The 14870-nt window shown below is 41.9% G+C and overlaps 1 protein-coding gene across 1 annotated transcript in view; it reads right to left on the minus strand.

The window, feature by feature from the left end:
* Window positions 1–10352, minus strand: part of LOC148032358 (uncharacterized) — a 70611-nt gene extending 60259 nt beyond the window's left edge. The window contains exon 1 of the mRNA XM_087682996.1: window positions 9901–10352. Coding sequence (XP_087539122.1) covers window positions 9901–10220 — 320 coding nt within the window. The 5' untranslated portion in view covers window positions 10221–10352. The remainder of the gene's footprint in view (window positions 1–9900) is intronic.
* Window positions 10353–14870: the final 4518 nt, after the last annotated feature.

Here is a 14870-nt window from a genome sequence, read left to right on the forward strand (position 1 = left end):
ATAGAAGATGCACATGTAAGAATGCTCATGGAATAAAAGTCACTGTAACTGAGCCACATTACACTTTTTGATGTGGTCGCAATGATAAAAGTTGCTCAAAACAACTTGAGAAATGCAAGGGTCACCATCCCTAAAATTTAGGGAGTTACTATTTTTGGACCCCAGAATCTGTTCATGTCATTGTCTTCGTTTTTACACAAGGATTAATTCTCTGGTCTGTGCCGAGGCGAATTTTGCACCGATCATGGAGAATTTTAGACCAGAAGGTTTAAACGGGAAAACTGTTACATGTATGCCATGTGGCACAAATTCCCAAAAGAGAAAGAGAGAGCATTTTTAAAAAAACGTAATAGGCATAAGGGGCAGATGGGAAAATGAAGTTTGGAGGAGCTAAGGGCAGATTGCTGCAAGAAAACCAGCCATGGAGAGTACTTCTACATCTCTAACTCGAGCAGGGAGGTAAAGCTTGCTCCCTCTGATCACCTCTCTCTCTCTCTTCTTAGAAGAAATGCTTTGCATGATGGATTGATTCCATCGAAGGTACAATTCTGTGTTTTCTCTACACATGCTGAATCATAAGAACAATAAACTCTGCTCATGCTGAATGAGAACAGTGAACTCTGCTCATGCTGAATAAGAACAGTGAACTCTGCACATGCTGAATCATAAGAATAGTGAACTCTGCATGAGAACAGTGAACTCTGCACATGCTGAATAAGAACAGTGAACTCTGCACATGCTGAATCATAAGAACAGTGAACGCTGCTCAAGCTGAATAAGAACAGTGAACTTTGCACATACTGAACAGTAAGAACAGTATGTTGGACAGCAAGAATAGTGAATTCTGCACATGCTAGCCAGTAAGGGATGTTGATCTGGACATACAGTACTATTCCTATGCAGTTGGGAAACCAACTGTTCACAGGTTATTTATTTTGGAGCATTACCCCTTTGTTTTTGTAATTTTCTATCTTTTAATTGATAAAGAAATACCGAGAGGGGCGCCAATCTTCGGGGCCAATCTGGTGTTGAGCGAGGGAGAGAGGTCTCTGTTTATGTGTGTATGTAAAGTCTAGGTGTTAATTGAAGGAACTACCGCTTTATGTGAGTCATAGACCGGTTACAGCTAGTGATGGCAGAAGAGTCCAAACACAGCATGGGAGAAGGGCACCACACAGTGGGCAACAACCAGGGAGCAAGGCACCATGCATTGCAAGGGCTGATGGAGGAGTGGCAGCAATCACAAAGGCGGGGGACCACCATGTGAATGAAGGCTAATGGCTGAATTCTGCATACAAGAGTAAGAACTTGTACAAAAGGATAAGGTTGAATGGTGGACAACTCGTCTATTTATAGATGTTTAAGGATACCCCAAAAAAGTAGAGTGTTAGGGGACCACTAAAACTCTCTCAAACTGTACACCAAATTCGCATTTTTCATTAATTAAGCATGTTTTGGGGCTATTTTAAGGTGCTAATTAGCTATTAAACATGATTTAGCTCAGCATCCCCCTCTCAAGCCCAAAATCGAGCCTTAAAAGGGAAGGCTTGCAATGTTTACCCCTAGGCATTCCACCCCAAAGGCAACCAAGGCATCGAACAAAGGATGCACGTCAGTTGCCCAATGGCCTACCAAGACTATAGAGTCAATGGTTATCTTACTAAGGGAGTCCAAGTAGTCACCTCGAAGAGAAAAGACATCAAACAAAGGGCACTCATTGGCTACCCAATGGCCTACCAAGCCCTACAAAGGTGGATGAAACCACATTCAACTTTTTTTCTTTTTTTCTTTTTTTCTTTTTTGGGAGAGGATGGGTGGGTATTTTGGAAAGTTAATTTGATGGGTGGTGATCGATTAAGTAACAATGACCCAAAAGACGAGAGTAGGGATGGTATACCCAACAAATCACAAAACAATACACGGGAAAATTGTTAACTTGCCCAAGCACCCTTTACAACAATGATGAAATCATGCAATGCAAAGTAGAAGATACAACAAGGGGGGTAAGGCCGATGTCTAAGAAAAGTGCCGAAATGGGCAGAATACCAAGAAGGGTTAGGAATCCCCTCTTAACCTGGATATAGATGCTAAAGAAGGAAGACGAGCCTAAAGATGTTAGTCTTCATGTGGTGCCGAGAACCATGTGGATGAAGATAATAAAGCATCCCTACTAGAAGAGCAAGGATAGAAGATACCACCATGATAGCATCAAGAGAGATGCTGCACAATCCGATGGGCGAGGGAAAGCCTCCATACATGTAGATTAGTAAAACTCCAAGTAGATGCAACCATGAAAGAAACAGCACGTAGCTCTTGTCTCCTATTCAAGAAGGACCAATGCAAACCTGCATGTGAGCCCTACACCGAAATACAAAACTCTACAAAAGAGATCAAAATCCACAAACACAGAGGTGAGTAGAGAGATGCTCCAAAACAAAAAGCAATTGAAAATAAAAGAAAGCAGAGCTAACTACCATGTAATGAATATGTAAGTATGCAGTAGAAGTCTAAAAAAGGAAAAAGCTAAGTGTGTGGCTACCATCTAAGGCAAGGATGGGGTCCTAGAAGGTGCAATGGATGCCCTAGAAATGGATGCATAAAGTGCAATAGATGAGCCACTTACAGTGGATACCCTAGAAATGGATGCATAAAGTGCAATAGATGAGCCACTAGCAAACCAATCAGCTAATCCGTCAAAAGTTGTGAAGGATATAGACTACTAAGGTTATCCACATGCCACATATCTAGTAGCCGCTGAAACAAATGAAGCAAATGGGGTGGCAACGGAAAACGTAGCCCCACTGGACTACTGAGGTTATCCACATGCCACATATCTAGTAGCCGCTGGGACAAATGAAGCAAATGGGGTGGCAGCGGAAAACGTAGCCCCACTGGACTAGCTAGCCAAAGTGGAGTCAGTCACAATAGTTTGCTTGGTTTTCTAGGAGGAAGACCCAAGCCTTGGTATAATACTCCTCGTCTAGATGGCTCAACCACCAGAAGTGTGTAACCTATTTTTCTTAGAAATTCGCTACCAAAGGGATCGTCTTTCTTTGGTTCCATTAGAGGAAGTGGTATCACCCTTGTTTTGGCTGGCCTTCACATCTTGTGAGTCCTAGCCACTGTTGGTTTTCCTTGCCGAAGAAGAGACAACCAATCCTCACCCCACTAAATGGATGTGTAGAGGACTTCTTGTGGACTTGATTGTGCAGCCTCAAGTAACGCAAAAACTAGCACTCAAACTCGTAGAGGGTTAGCAATCAAGGTAGTGAGATAATGTATTGGATAAAATGGAAGTATTTGCCAAGCAACTTCTTCAAGAAGAACGTGACCTGATCGTTGTCTGACTTTGGGGAGCTAATAGTGGTAAACTCAACCAGTAGCTACCGATATTCAGCCAGCTTGACTTTGAGCTCATCCTCTTCCTTAATGGAAGACTCTTGAAGCTCAAAATTGAGATTGATACATGAAGTGCGATCTCATGCCACATAGCAGTCAATGAAACGACTCCAACACTCGGATGCAAGGGGAAAATGTTATAATTGAGAGTGGAATTTAAGAAGCAACGCTTGCAAGAACTCAACATTGGTCGTAGCATTGCGGGCTCTCCGTTGACAAATGTGATCAGGGTGAGCGAATGGAGGGTCTAGTATACACTCGTACCAACAACGTGATCCCAAAGTCCTTGAGATTCAAGCACTTGTTGAATGAAGTTTAACCAAGTGGTGAAATTCGACCCATTAAAACAAGTCTTATCTGTGAAGGCATTCTTGGCCATTGCAACAGGAGTGGCAATGCTAGGAGATAAAGAAGGTGTGTAATGTGGATGGGGGAGAGGGGGGATATAAGGTGGGGGAGTGGAGTACACTTGGGAAGCAATCTCAAAGTGCCAACCATGCATACAAGAAATGTGCATAATGGATCTAAACGTGGATATGAGCAAACTAGGTATGGGCATTGTAGCCACACGAAAGACCCACGGTGGAGGAATAGGGACATGTGGAGCAAAGGATGGAAATCCCTACATAAGAGTGACCCAAGAGATGTGAGACAGCATTCCATAAGCAGAGGATGGACATCCCTACATCTGAAAGGTCATAAAGAGGGTTGTGAACATCTAGGGATAGTGAGGGGGATGCCCATCAAAGCCGTCCCCCTAATGTAAGGATGTGGTAAAGTGGGGGTATGTGGAAGGTACAGTGTTAAAGGGTGGCATTCCCCCTAAAGATGCACCAAGAAGTGTAGTGAATGGAGAGTAGGTAGATGGTGGGATAGTGAATGAGAAGGTGCTCAGAGCTGAGATGGAAGATCCAATCCCTCACGTGCTTTGAGCAGATGTGGAGTGTAATCCCAAGTTTTGGAATGAAGATGTGAGTAGATCAAAAGGTGGAGAAGATAGTAGTGGGATGGAAGGGAGTTAAGAATTGTGGTTTACTTGCTCAAATGAAACAAACGGTAGTGCTATACCTAATGAAAGGATCTGCTTCGAGAGAAGCCTCTATTAAAGTTAACATACTGAAAAACATTTAGATCTTGCACAACAACAAAAGAAACACAAGAGGGTTTTGGTTCATACGACTCAAAGGGGATACACAAACCTGAGACAAGGCTTGGTTGTGATGAAAAAGATGGATCGTTAAACGCACCAAATGTTGTGGTTCCTCCAAGGTCTGAGAGAATATCCTAGGAATGACACTGAGAAAACACAACATGTATGACCAAGACTAAAATACAAAGACTCGTACAATGACAAGCAACACTTAAACCCTAAACGCAAAACGCAAACGCAAAACCCAAACTCAAACACAAGACAACACAAAGAGAAAAGACTTTGAAGTGAATGAATGCTATAAATGAATGTAAGAGTGTACAGAATGCCCAAGGATAGAGCAATGGAGTGTCAGAGAGTGACATCTACCGAAGACGAATCCCAAGTGCTTTGACCATCCACTAGAGTACCGGAGAAAGGAAGACTATCAAGCACAAACCCCAACAAATACTGAAGATGCTGGTGAAAACTATGGAAGATGGAAAAGCAAGGTGATGACACCAAAAGGCTACAAACGCATCTGAGCAGGAGACTCCTGGATGAGGAGTGTCACCAACTGCTGCCTAGAGTGGTGAAGGCCCAATGCAAGCAACAAGTCATCGAAAGGTGTGGAAAACCACTGCCAATTGTCACCTACTGGAGGAGTGTCCAAACGTAAGCTGAAGGAAGCAAACTGTGTGCTGGCAATGGCAAAAGAGTTCAACCGCAATAGGAAGGAGGGCACCAGACAATGGGCGACAGCCAAGGAGGAAGGTGCCAGGCACTGCAAGGGCTGATGGAGGAATGATAGCAATCACAAAGGCTAGACCACCACGTGGATGAAGACTAATGGCTGAAATTTGCAGAAAAGGGTGAGAACTTACACAAAAGGATAAGGTTGAATGGTGGGCAGCCCATCTATTTATAGATTTGGAGAGATGCCCCAAAAAATTAGGATTTTGGAGGACCACTAGAACTCTCTCAAACCATGTACCAAATTTGCATTTTTCATTAATTAAGCGTGTTTTGGGGCTGTTTTAAGGTGCTAATCAGCTATAAAGCATGTTTTAGCTCAACAATGAGCACACTTCTTCATGGTTGTCGTCATCGAAATCATCAAGAAGAGGAGTAGAGAGCTGAGGATACTCAATAGCTCTAGAAACAACGTACCATAACCGCTTCTACACAAACCAAGCTTTCATAACAGCACTCCATGTTAGGTAGTCAAAGCCATGAAGTTCGTCATTAATATGACATAAGCAAGGAGCCGCCCAAAGAGGATAGGGAGAGACAATAAAGCAAAGAAGAAAAGTAGAGAGAGAGTACAGCCAAAGCACAACACAAACTTCACTATACAGAGTTCCCACACAATGTAGAGACAGCTGATCACAAAATAATGGCTGCAAGAGGACAAAATCTGATCAAACACAACCAAAAAATGAAGATCACAAGTAATAGAACCTGAAAATACAATCACCCAGCTTGTAGGAGTAATAAATGATAACAATGGAGTCAGCTGGAGCCAAAACGCAGAAAAGAATAAGCATTAAATGCAACCATACCACAATAAAATAATGCAAAAAATGCAATTGCAGACTACTGGAGACAAAAGCAGGAAGCACTTGGCTGAAAACAAGCTGATCTTGAGCAGCAATAAGCTGCCCAGCCAGCAACAAACAGAAGAAGATCAGCAATCAGTAAAGAAGAGTGATGGAAGATCTGTAACAGCAGAAAACAGCAACACAAATGTAGATCCTGAAATCTGATACCATGTCAAAAGTGGATGTAGCAATGGAAGCATAGAAGGATGCTGAAATAAACTATTGAACACAAAGACACGAGAGAGAAGAGAAAACACAAAACACTACAAAGGAGAACTCAAAGATATGCTCGAAAAATGGAATCCATATATCAAACACGAGACAATTGCATACAACATTGAGTCACTCGCTGCATGGGCGCTGGCACTAGCTCCCTCTCTCCAACAATAACCTACACTAGAATCTACAAGTAGTGAATGATGTCAAAATGACTGAGTGACCAGAGAGACAGTAGGGTTTGTGGGGGAAAACACAGTGTGTACGGCAAACACTAAGAGAGAAAAGAAACACAGAAGATGATGAAAGATGAATCATGTTGATGAAATGAATCTGATACAAGGGTGCCGTAGCACAAAGGAAGCCCCGAAGTGTAGGAAGACTGCCAAAGAAGCCTCTAAGTCTGCAAATGCAGGGTGAGGAGGTGTCGCCTAGAGCAGGGAGGCTGTCATCGAAGGGTGAGGAACCTCCGAATCTGCAAACACGGGGATGAAGAGTGGTATCTACGTGCAAGGCGACAGCCGATGAAGCCTTCGTCTGCAAACGCAAGCTTGATGAGGTGACGCCAACTATTGGGAGTGATTCAATGACACCAGGTGGTGAGGATGAGCTAGATGCTGAAAACGCAGATGAAGACAACCTCTAGGAGTCAAACACCAACTGTGGAGTGATGTCAGAAGGGTGGGAAGCAGCCAGGAACCAAACACAAGGAGCAACTACCTCTGGTGAAGGTAACGCCTGCTGGCGAGAGACGCCAGATGGTGTGGAACCTCCCTGGCAGCCAAACACAAGAAGGTGGAGCCGCCAGAAGCGTGGAGGATGACACTAGATAGGGTGGATGTTGACACCAAGAGAGTGTGGACTCCAAACACAAGGTGTAGGAGCACAGAAGATGTTATCGCCAACAATGGAGGATGGATACCAGCTGAAGAGGAGCACACTGTCACCATAAACACAGCCACTTGGAGATGAAAGCTAGCGCCAAGAGAGTGCGAAGATGGTGGTAGGAGAGGAGAGAGAGAGATGATGGAAGTGAGAGAGTGTCAGAAGACTGACGAAGAGAGAGTGGGAGTGACGGGGTCCGAAGGATCAGCCGTGAGGAATGAATGAGAGAGTGGCCTATAAATAGGCACAGTCAGTCTAGGGTGGCTCCCCTTTTTGGCACTACAAACCCTAAACGCAAAAAGTAGAAACGCAAAATCGCAAACTGCAGGTGAAGGATGAAGGGTTTCTCAACAAATGAATGATCCATGGAGGAGCTGCCAGAATATATAGCGCAAAATAATGCCATAAATGTGACCAGGTCAGCCAGCATTTAACCAGCAATATATGCTAGAAATGCCGCAATAATGGCACATAAAAGATACCAAATGCCCAACCCACATGCCTGGCCAACCAGACTCACACATTACCTAAATAAACTGCTAACAAACCATGTTACCACATGCATTAAGATTCCAACACGTGTTTCATGCGTGGGACACTGCCATGATTTTTATCTAAAAGATATGTAAACTCCTTTCTTATGATTCAATTAGGAGCTATGCTTCAAGGGATTCCTAACCATGTTCTACATGACCTCCGAGTTGAACCCAAAAGCTACACCTAGGTATTCAGCCTTACGGCATATCCCCAAAGCCTCTAAGCAATGCTAGCTTTTGATTAGCCTTCTCGGCCATGTACACACATCTCTAGACCATATCCTACTTCAAGTTCCTAAGCTTGTTAGTAGACCATGTCATGACCATGCTCGTGTTGCATCTCTCTCGTTTTTCCCTTTTTTTTTAGAATCCATTGTATGGTATTAGACATTGCCTCTTTTGAGATAAGGCCTTCCCATGTTTCCTCTTTACTTATGTTTCATGTTACAAGTTTAGTCACATGTGGCCCAAAAGGGGGGTTGTTAGTTATTATCTATCTCCTAGTGTGAACACATTAGTGTGTGTAAAAGTGTGTGTTTAGGTGTGAGCACCTTTTACACCACTTAGCATTGAATGAGGGTTAATTGTGTATATGGATACTTCCGCCTATATGTTCATGCCCTATCAAACACAAGTACCGACAAAGTGATGACCAGCAATGCCTCTAGTCTCCCTTTCCAACAAAATGCAATGATGCGCAATGCATTAATGGTGGAGGAGAGCAATATAAATAGGCTACAATGCACCACCCTAGAGAAATCAGGTCAACCATATGAAATGGACCAACCACCCCAAAAAGATATGGCCCAGCTGTCCAAATAGGCACCCAACCTAATATGCCCTAGCACCTATGGAATCCACACCACTAACACCTCCTTGGTAGAGTAATGGAGGAGGAGGATCCATGCAATCGAGAGCTGGTATTAATTGGCTTGTGAGCTATCCTCCTTGGACATATGAGCAATGCTAGTGTGGCTCTTACCTTGCTCATTTATCTACCATTTGGAAGAGAAGTGCCCTCCTAGTGCGCATTTCAAGCATGCGTCTTACGCCAATTTAGACTATGCAAACTCCTTATTGAAAATGTTACATGCATCTCTTTCTAAAGATTGGTTAAAGGCATGTTCATTGGAAGCTTCATATATCTAGCCCCAAGTTGGCAAACAAGACGTGGAAACATTTCTACTCAAAATTTTATTGCTTCTAAATTAAAGCATTGCCATCAACAAACTATTCTTTGTCGGCCACTTGAGGAAAGTAACCAAAGACCAAAGAAGCACTTATACCAAATTCTTTTAGTGGACCACACGTACAATAAAAGGCCGACATATACATATCAGCCACATATGTGTGGACAATCAAAATGTTATTGGTTGGAAATAGAACCCTTGCCATCAACTAATCATTCTTTGTAGGCCACCTAAAGCAAGAGAACAAACACTAGAGAAACACTTATGCAATCCAAGGTTGTGTACTTCCTTAGATGCATATGCATGAATATATCACTTAAAACATTATTGGTGAGAAATTGAATCATTGCCATCAACAAACCATGCTTTGTAGGCCACTTGAAGCAAGTAACCAAAGACCAAAGGTGCACTTATGCAATACAAGGCCGTTTGGTCTATACAAACATCCGTTTGTGGACATATGATTACCATCAACTAACCATTCCCACCTGAAAGAAGTAACCACTGAACAGAGAAGCACTATCGCAATACGAGTGCCATCTGCCAAATACATATTCCGACACATTTCTGTGAACATAGAATCTCAATGGTTGGAAATCAGACCATTGCCACCAAATCACCATTCTTTGCAGGCTACCTCAACCAAGTGACTAATGACCAGAGAAACACTTCTATAATACAAGGCCTCCACGATGCAGACACATTTATGTGGACTTATCTTTCTAATGAGGCGTCTGTTGTCCATCTTGACTAAGCCGACCTTTATGTTTGAACAAAAAGAAAATTTCAGACATACAAGATCTCAAGGTTACAGGAGATCAAATAAGGCTAATCAATCAGCAAACGCAAAATTCAACCGAGGGTTTCGAGCTAGCCCGGGAAGGTAGGAGGGGCATTATTCTCAGCCTTTTCTCAGACACGGGGTAGGGGACGAGCCATTCTACCTCGGAGAAGTAGGAGCAGGAGCTGAGGAGAAGCCATGGTGTCGGGACCGGGGGTGTGCACTGGCGTGGTAATGATGGATGCCCGCCATCAGATGCTCGGACGACGCCTGGCCACCATCCTCGCCAAGGAGCTCCTCAAGGGGCAGCGCGTGGATAGTGGTCGCAAGCCGCAGCCTCGTCTGTGCGTTTCCGTTTGTTAGTTTTTCTAGTCTTCTATGGAGCGCCGTTCGGAGGCAGGTGCTGCGCGGATCGGCCAGCATGATGGGAATGGGTGCTCCATGTTGAGTGCCTTCGCAGAGCCACGTAGAAGGAGCCGTCATACTATTAGTATCTTCTGTGTGGCAGCTCCTCCTTTTGACCCCCTTGCAGTGGGTCTGGTTTCGCGAGTGTCGGCTGCTTCTCCCGTAGGTATAGGCCAGGGGCCTTGCTACGTTCAAAGATTCTCACTTGCATCCACCTTTTACAACATTGGAGTCTTTTATTTTCCTCCTCTCTCTTTCCTTTCTTCCTTTTAAAGGCCAAGCTATTTTCAAGGTAGGACTGTCCATTTTTTGCAAAGGCTCAATTCACACACACACACTTGCTCATAATCATGAGCTCAAACCTGTGCTCATAGTCGTGAACTCTTACCACCCATTCAAACGCACACCCCCCCTGCTCATAGTCATCAGCTCAAACTCCTGCTCATAGTCCATTTTTGCGAAAGCTCCATTCAAACACACACACCACCCATGCTTATAGTCATGAGCTCAAACCAATCGTGCTACACTCCTCATTTGTTAGCTGGACAACATTCTTATTATGATGTAGTTTTAAGTTTTACAAAAGGCTAAGCCTTTATTGCTTTTGTGGCCTTTGATTTTCTTTTGAGGTGAAGAAATGTGCATCTTTGTTGGCCTGGTTAGGTGAATGTTTGAATACCTTGATTCTCAAGGAAGAGAATGAACAAATGCCTAACATGGGTCGTATTCACTTTCAAGCACTTGGTAGGGTATCTAGTGTACTATTTGTGGTCAATTCAAGTAGTAGATATCATTTAAGGCCATTATTATTATATTAGCATATTTGTCATGTGACTCCTTAATATATCACAATATTTTGGTATGACTTCTCACCAGATTACGCGAGGGGCTACTCTTCTAGAAGGCTTAAACGCATTTTAGGGTATCCCTACCCTATATGACAAAATGAAAAGAATGGACATTTGTGATACACTCAAGTACATACATGAAGCTTTTATGTTTCTTTTGCTCAACATTTTAAAACTAACGATAATTAATATTATTATTTGCAATTAAGGGATATGAAAGATAGTACTTGTTGATTCATTGGACCCACAACTTGCAATAGTCCTTTCTATCCTAAGCACAACCAAAAAGCTTGTGCCTTCTTCTCACTTGTCTTGAGCTTGTTAGCCTTGCGAACCTACACAAATTGGTCAACAAATGTATATTGGTCGTCACCTGCCATGTGCTTCTCTGCTTATAGCAACTATTTTAGCTTGTTCCTTGGTTCCTTGACCTAGACCTTAGTCCTAGGTTACCAAGAAATTTGCATGCACTGCTTTAAGTAGGTACAAGTTGCCCAACAACTTTCTTAAGTGTTGTCACATTTTAGTAATGATGTGTGTGAACGCACTTAGGACTGTTGGGGCATTTTTTCCCCACTTTAGGAATTTCCCCCAGGCTTTTATATGCAATTATTCACTTTTAGGGCATATTTAGTCTTGTAAATCTTCTCTATTGATGCTTCTCAATACACTTTGAGTTGTGCTTTCTCAAGCTTCTTCTTCTCCGAGCTCTATACTTGCATTCTTGCAATCCTAAATCCAACATTGAGTAGTAGGTCTAGTACTATTTCTCGTAAGGCTTCTAAGATCCTACAATGCCTATCATCTTCCCAATGGTTTCCATCTCCTTCTCTAGCTTTTTTTTGGCTTCTTTAGTCAATCCTAGTACATTTTTTATAAGGGTTCTACATGGGGTGCTTGCAAACTCTACCTCAACTACTACTTGGTTAGGTGTTCTCTCCTCTAAGAGCATTTTGTATGAGCCAACAAAGACCCTAAGTTGGTGTTGGATATTCTAAGGTACATAGTTTATCCTTTCTAGATCCATCATATTTGTCTCTTGATCAAGAAGAATCCTTGTGGAGCCAAGTAACTATTGGATGGGAGTTTCATTAAGGAAATAGTCCCCTAATGAAGCCACCACTAAGGTTTATGTCGTCATGAATTAGGAGTTAGAGTTTGCTCTTTCGTGTTACAAAATGTGCATCTTAGCCCTCAATGACAAAATAACCCTTGTTGGTGCTCGTTGTACATTAAGTTTGTTTTGCATCTCTTCCTCTATTTCACTTGTAGGTAGGTCATTGCTTCTTTGGGTCAAGATGCAAGGTTGGGTCTTGAAACTCTCGATCTTCTATAGTGTATGTTAGCTCTTTAGTCACATTAGGATGACAATTAGCAATATAAGGTGAAGGATCTCTCTCTAGCTTTGCTAAGGTCAGCTTATGGCCTCTTGGTCAAGGACCTTCGGTTGTCTGTAGGTGTAGTCCAAATCTTCAAGGCATGTACAACATACTCAATGGCACTGTTACAGCATCTAGACAATCCTTATAATACAAGGTTGGCCTTGAGATATTTGCAATACCTTGAGGGTAATACTTCAAGGGTATCAATTTGTTGTGGCTAGGGGTGCTAAGTCACGGTGGTATACAAGGTCTTCTAGATATTCAAAGCTAGCCTTAGTAGTTGTCTATAACTCTCTATGTAGATGTAAGACTATGGATTGAAACTCTCTATTGGACATGAGGGGGTACCTCTATGGTAGATGACTAGGATCTAGGCTCCTTAAATAATAATAACAATGCGCACTATGGATGTGAGGTGTCACATCTTCCTCCATAATGCTAGGTTAGTACTTTAGTTGTTCTCAAATGCATCCAAGGCCTAGGAACAAGCTTTGAGGCATTCTATTCATCACAAGATGATTGGGAATAAAGCTCTAGTTAGGACTTTGAGGTATTATTGCTAAGGTTTTCTCTATGGATGGGACCCTCCTCTTTAGGTCAAGGCAATATAAAGTGATTTGCATTGTAGGCTCAAGCAAGGGTGTATGTGGGGTCAATTTATACACCCTCAAAATATTTGTTATTTGAAATACCTCAAGGGGTCTTTGAAAGGTACCGATGAAGCTCTATGTTAGGCTCAAATGGATATTGATGTCTCTTGGCAATAGCAGTAAGGTAAGGGGTACAAGTAGCAATATATACAAGTGCTATGTCTTCACAAGGATGCCAAGACAAGCATTGCATATGCTTGAGGTATTGATGAAGAGTGAAGCTCCAGGGTGGGAATCAAAAGCTCAAGGTATTGAAGATAAAGCTTGAGCTATAGTCTCAACCCAATCTAGGTATTCAAGTATGAAAAATCCAAGTGTCTTAGTTGAAGTCAATACATTTCAAAGGATGAAGGCTCAAGGGCACTCGAGGTATCAAGGTATGGAGGTAATCCATGTGCTTATACCACTCAAGGTATTCTAAGGGTGTTTGTAGGGTCAAGTTATTAGGGGTGTTGATCATTCAATCATGGTACTCTAACAAGGTGGAGAGATTTTTTCATTGACACTTGAGGTATTAAGCACAAGAGAGCTTATGCATTCAAGTGGAGACTAGCACTTGAGGTATTTATGAAAGCTCACGTACTCAAGAAATTGAATGTTTGTAAGCCCTATTGATCAAGGTATTTCTAATAGATGCCATTATCTCAATATGTATATCTAGAAGGTGGTATTCTAAAAGACAAAAGATCAAGAGCACTTGGGGTGTTATGCAGTTGAGGTATAGGAGAAGAACCTCGAGACACATAAGATATCAATGATGAGGTGTATAAATTAGATAACTAGAGATATTGTGTGTCTCTTGAGGTATGAGGATGAGGATCAAGGGGTTAGATATTGGAAAAGAAGTACTCACAACCCAAACAATCAAGGCATTCAAGGAGGATGGAGGGTGTTAGCCTTTACTCTTACCAACGAAGATATTACAAAGGATGGTGGTAATTTGAAAAATAATGAACTCAAAAATGGGCCTTTTAGCACGCCATCGCCCCCCCCCCCCCCCCCCACTCCTCAAAACAAGGAAAAATGGAGAGAAGAATAGTAAAGCAATCCTATTCTTTCTCTCTTTTTACAATCTCGTTTCGCCATTTTTACATTATCTACAAGGATTTGCTCAAATTCCTTCACTCCTCATTTAAGAATCCTTTTCAACCAAAATTTATATTTAAAAATGAGTTAGTTATGGGAGTGTAGTGCTTGGTTTTCAATGCAAAATTATTAGTAGATATGAAGTAATTCATTTTATAATCGAAAACATATTTATTTATTTATTTATTTATTTAGAGAGAGTTCCTATATTGGAGATGTTTTATATTATAGATTTTGGTCAAAAAACAAACTTGTTGGTTAAAATTTCTATTTATTGGAAATGTTTTAGAGGTAAAATTGAAATTTCTAAAATCCAAAAGCTCTTGCACATCCATTTTCTCTAAGCTATTTTGTTCCATTTGACCACTCTCTCATAGCTCTGCTATGACCTCTTCTTTATGTCCATGCAACCTTTCTTACACAGTGAACTACCTTGACCCCTCTTGCTTACAAATCACTCATCAATAACCAATGTATGTAATCTATCTATGTTTGTGTACTCTACATATCTACCCATCCTTCCTCAGACACTAAGCTATTTGCTTTCCTTTGACATCTCTACATGTCTATTTGTGCATCTCCAGTCTACCTCTTGAGATATCTAACTCCCTATTTCCATTAACATCTATGTGCATCCCCTTCAACATATCTCTATATACACCAAACCAATTATTTTCATTAACCTTTCTACGTGTCTATCTCATTGTGTCTGTTTGTACCTCTCCAATTTACCTCTGCAAACTTAACAATCCTATTTCTATT

The sequence above is a fragment of the Lygodium microphyllum genome, chromosome 8 (assembly GCF_053477565.2).
Source record: "Lygodium microphyllum isolate KBCC chromosome 8, Lygodium_microphyllum_v1.1.10, whole genome shotgun sequence".
Lineage (NCBI taxonomy): Eukaryota > Viridiplantae > Streptophyta > Polypodiopsida > Schizaeales > Lygodiaceae > Lygodium > Lygodium microphyllum.